A 5,089-nucleotide genomic window follows, 5' to 3' on the forward strand; every position below is an offset into this window, starting at 1 on the left:
GATCCAACCTCATTTGCGAATAAATAAGGTCCAGTGACCCCGCCGGACTATAAACCGCACCAAACAGTCACACTTTGCGGATGGAGAGGCTTTTTAAGCCCCAGATGTGACAATTTTGCTTATTGGCGTAGCCACCGAGTTGGAAATGGGCTTCAACAGTCAAGATGAGTGTTCAATGACTGAAAATTTTTCATCATTTGTATAGTGAATTCTAACTTCAATGCGTGGTTGAAGCGTGTATCGTTCCATTTGTTACCCTCCACCATAGGATGGGGTTATACTAACTTCGTCATTCCTTTGTAACTCATCGCTGCAATATAAACCCATCTCGGATCTTGACTTCTTGAGCATCTAGAGCATCCAGAGGACGCAGTTCTTATCCGATTTGGCTGAAATTTCGTATGAAGTTTTCTGTTCTATCGGGAGTTTGGTCTATATGGCAGTTATATTCAAATATAGTCCGATCTGGACGATATTCAACAAACAGGTGTAGAGGGCTATCAAAACACACTGTTTCAAATTCTATCCAAATCGGATGAAAAATGCTCCTTTTATGGGCTCAATATTCAATATCGGGAGATCGGTCTATATGACAGCTATGTCCAAATATGGTCCGATCTGGACGATATTCAACAAAAAAATTTAGAGTGGTACCACAACTCACTGCGCCAAATTTCATCGGAATATGAAAAATGATCCTTTTATAGGCTCATTACACTATATAGCGAGATCGGTATATATGGCAACTATATCCAAATATGGTCCAATCTGGACCACATTTGACAGGAATGTCTAGGGGTCTACCAGAACACACTGTGCCAAATTTCATCGAATTCGGGTAATGGATCTCTTATAGCCTCAATACCCCATATCGGGAGAACGTGCGGGCGGTTTATAGGCATCTATATCCAAATATAGTCCGAGCTGAACCACATTTCACAGAAATGGATAGGGGTCTACCACAACTCACTCTGCCAAATTTCATCGAAATCGGATGAAAAAAGACCAATTTATTGCCTCAAGACTAAGTCTGGAGATCGGTCTACATAGCGGCTATATATAACTAAAATCCGACTTTATGAGATCAGAAGGTCAGGTTTATATAAAAAGAATATGAAATCATCAAAAATTGTTTGGAAAATGTTTTAATACCAAAGAAATCTCCAAAATTATAAATACCCAGTGCCAGAGTGAAATGGAACTCTCAAAGCTTTTGAAGTTTGTTTCCCACCCGCCAAACAATTGAAAATAATATGACACTCTTTTGCATATAAGGTAAAATTTTCTTGCAAGCTGTAATAAAATTCAATAAAGAAAGTTTTTCAATGTCGCATAAAATATAAAAAGAATTTTTCTGCCGGCCAAAAAATGTTTTTTCCTTCCACATGCACAGAGCCCTTGACAAATGTATGGAGGAAATTTTTCTATGTCACATGGACGAGGAGATCGCTGCCAAATACCCCATTAGGTGTGGCGGCATAGCTGTGCTGCGAGTGAAATATTTGCATAACATTAAAACATGGAAATGTAAATGCAGTTCCATACAACACCCCACTCCCACCCCTATCAAACCTCCTGGCGAGTGGTTTTTCAACTTTCAAGGATTTGGGGTCTTTACCAGCTTAACTTGTGGTGGACATTATGAATTATTGACGCCTGTAGGCAAGGGATGGCGAGGATGGCAGGCAGCAGCATGAATGTCACATGTTTGTTTAAATGAAAATTGCCATTCATAAATGGCCAGGATCGTGTTGCCTTTCTTGTTTCTTACACAATAATTGGAATTGGTACCCCTAGAGACCAGTTTTAAGTGTTCTTTAAAAAAGGGGGTCGATAAGAGATTCGATAGGGAGCCAAACAAAAACTATTTCAAATAACTTAAAAATTTACACATTTTGACTATTTGGCACCTGCCAAAAAAGTACAAGTCAATGTTAGGTAAGAGTGGCAGTCCTTTACAGACTCACTTAGACAATTTTAAGTCCATTGTGATACCACAGTAGCGACAGACCAAGGCTTCCGACGGGAATCCACGAACCCACGACCCCTGCACTGGTAATCCAAGCACGCTACCAACTCGGCTACCGGGGCGCCCAACAAGTCGATGTTAATGAATAAAAAAAAACTGTATCCAGTTCAAGCCGTTCTTCTGATAAAAACAAAAAAAGATCAAATACATCTTTGAAATTCTTTTCGGAAAAAAACTTTGCTACACCTGTCGCGCACTGTTGGATATTTCGACTTAATCTATTAGGCAAGTGTAACCGCAGCTATAATGTATACAGTGCTACCAGTTTTACTCACTTTTCCTTCGTGTCCTTTTTAAATGGTCGTGTTTGAGTTGTGTTGTTTGAACCGTTTTGGGCTGCTTTTTTATTTCGTCTGTGGCGCTGCGACATGCGACATGCCAGCTGCACGAAGTGTGTTTGCCAGAATATTTTAATGCGATTGCGAATGCGAATGAGACTTGTGAAGTTCGTCTTGCCAAAGTGTTGCATTTTAATGAAGTTGACGGAGGGATTTATTTGCCAACCTTTGTGGTGCCGTAACGGGGCAGCAGAGCAAATGTGGCAGAAAAGTGAAGTGAAACCTCATTCATGTTGGTTTGTGTGTGTGTGTGTATTTTTTCACCCGCTCCTTGTTATTATCATAAGGGATTTATTATGCGCATTTATTTGAATCCGTGAGGAGCTTTACAGAGCCTCACAGATTTCGTTCCCTTTGCTATGCGGCTCTGCTCTTCAGCGTGACAGGAGGACGAAGTGCTCTCATATGTCAGCAATACAGGAGAATAGCCTCCGAGAGGTAAGCGCCTTTATCAAGGCGGTGCCCTCGGTTTCTAGTGGAATTGATTGGTTTGAATAAGAAACATCCGCCTCATCCGCTGTATAGTGGGTGCGAATCGTTTGAGCTTAACGTAAACAAATGAATGGCCTACATTTAGTTGAAGAGTGAATCAAACCATCATCAAGTTTTTACAATGAAAAGTATGAAATGCGAAAAAAATGAATTTAAAAGCACAAGAAGGTTATCTCGAAGCCAACAAAGAAAACTAGGGCCAAAGAATTCATTCGACTATTAAGAGAGTGCCGAGTTCCAATAAACCCATTATATTTTGCTTTTTTAAAACTTCAATGAATATGATAAAATTTGAAGTTGAATATTTATTTTGGTTTACAAAAACACCTTCTTCAATGCATACCATCTTGGCCTCCCCTTCCTTGGCGTAATAATTTAGAATCACAGTTTGAATTAAGGGTTAAGGAATTGCAACTTTTTCAGTCGTCATAGGACACCTGGAAAAAAAACATATCAATTTTGTGTTTAGGAAAAGGACAGAACATTGTTCCTTATCTCCCTCCTCGTACCTCCTTGAAAAAGCTAAGGTCTTCAAATACTTTCATTGATCTCTCTATTACATCGTCTTTAAAACGCCACAAACTTGTATCCACAACCGGATCATCTAAGGTGTCCTTTAGGGGCGGTTCGCGATAATGCTGCAACTGGGCATCGGCGGATTCAAAGGAGAAACTGGGACATACATCCCATATCCATTGTATGGGAAAATGATTATGGGTGGCTATGACACGTTCCGTGTTATGCAGACATTTTGTGGCCCATTGAGGCCTTATGTGCTCCTTCACCCGATGCACATGCTGCATCATGTAGAAATATGGGGGAATGTCCTTGCTGTATACCGGCTTCTCTGCATACTGGGGAAAGTAGATGCAGCGGAAACAGTAACTGGCGAAATGCTTACAATTCGGATTGGTTATCTTCTCCCCATACTCCATCAGCTGAGACCAGTTGGAATATTTGCCCAAGGGCATGAGAATCTCGTCCACATCTATGACGGCCACATACTTGTAGAGATACATGTTGCGATACAGACAGTCGTTGTAGGGCACCACCTCATGCAGTATGTAAGCGAAGCCGTTCTTGGCCATTTCCATGTGCCTATATTCGTTTAGATTGCTCACCTCCAAGGACAAACTGAAGGGCCGATATTCCAAGAATCCGGTTTCCTCGTAATACTTCAGCACTTTCGTTGTGTTGGGATGCACCTGAAGGTTGTACATCATGATTTTCTCAGCTCCCAGGGAGCGCAGAGTTTCGACATACTCCACAAGACGGTGCGACACATCCACATAGGGATAGTCTAATCCCTTGACACACACAGCAAACCCCTTCTTCTGCTCGTCTTCCTTCAAGGGCTGGTAGAAGACTTTAACATTGTTGGTGGCCTTGTCGCACGGAGAGACAACTAGCGATACAGTTTTGGGAATCCATTTTTTGTGCTCCTCCGACACAGGACACCCCAGCAAATGGGCATAATTGTGTTCGGGTCCATGGCCCCAGTCGTAGTACCAGATGCGCCGCAAATCGCTGGCCAGTGTAATCACCGGCTCCGGCTTTTCTTTGTACCACAGTTGGCAATAGGTGGGCGGATAATCGGAGGCATTTGCTGCTATGAAGTGTATCATCGTCAAAACCCTCACCATGGGATGGTCATAGACGACGCTCGGTCTATTATCCAGATAGGCCCCAAACAGGTAGTAAGTGATGTTTCTGTTGTGGAACTCCTGCCAATAATCATTGTGAATCTGTATGTCCCGAAACGAGGGGTACCATGCACAGGAATGGTTCAAATTGCGATTCTTGTAGTGAATGTTGTTGAGATCCTCGATGGGAAGGTAGGGTATATCTCTGCTTATATTCTCAAATACAACCGCTTCTTCTGGATCTGAAAAGGGCATTGGATGAAAACACAACAAAATTCCTAGTAATGCAAGTGGAACGCTTGCGACTATTACCACTTCGAGTATCGATGGCCAAATGATCTCGATTCCTCACAACAGCTCGCTTAGGATCCTTTGCCACAACTCTGTCGCCTCCTAGGGCAATGCGAAAAGCCTGCCGATTCACCACCATGGAGATGCCCAACAGATTCAAGAGCAACGTTGCTGCCAGAATTTTGTACACATATGACCGTTTGTACCACACTTCAAGGGAGGAACGCATTGCGGCACGTCTTATTTGCACCACAATCAATCAAATACTAATCCAGTGCATACGGTTCTGCTCACAG

At 42.2% G+C, this 5,089-nt stretch overlaps 1 protein-coding gene across 1 annotated transcript; it reads right to left on the reverse strand.

The window, feature by feature from the left end:
* Window positions 1-3,278: 3,278 nt before the first annotated feature.
* LOC106084205 (uncharacterized) lies at window positions 3,279-5,089 on the reverse strand. The gene is made up of 3 exons (XM_013247748.2): window positions 4,815-5,089; window positions 3,369-4,744; window positions 3,279-3,296 (listed from the first exon to the last, which is right to left on the reverse strand). Exons 1-3 carry the CDS (start codon window positions 5,020-5,022, stop codon window positions 3,279-3,281), a joined length of 1,602 nt encoding a protein of 533 aa, XP_013103202.2. The 5' UTR covers window positions 5,023-5,089.

The sequence above is a fragment of the Stomoxys calcitrans genome, chromosome 4 (assembly GCF_963082655.1).
Source record: "Stomoxys calcitrans chromosome 4, idStoCalc2.1, whole genome shotgun sequence".
NCBI lineage: Eukaryota > Metazoa > Arthropoda > Insecta > Diptera > Muscidae > Stomoxys > Stomoxys calcitrans.

Excerpts from the sequence above, each read along its gene's own strand:
- LOC106084205 (XM_013247748.2), bottom strand. The coding sequence starts at position 5,022 with ATGCGTTCCTCCCTTGAAGTGTGGTACAAACGGTCATATGTGTACAAA. Across the intron at positions 4,745-4,814 it reads GGCCATCGATACTCGAAGTG|ATCCAGAAGAAGCGGTTGTA; the intron begins GTAATAGTCGCA and ends TGCCCTTTTCAG.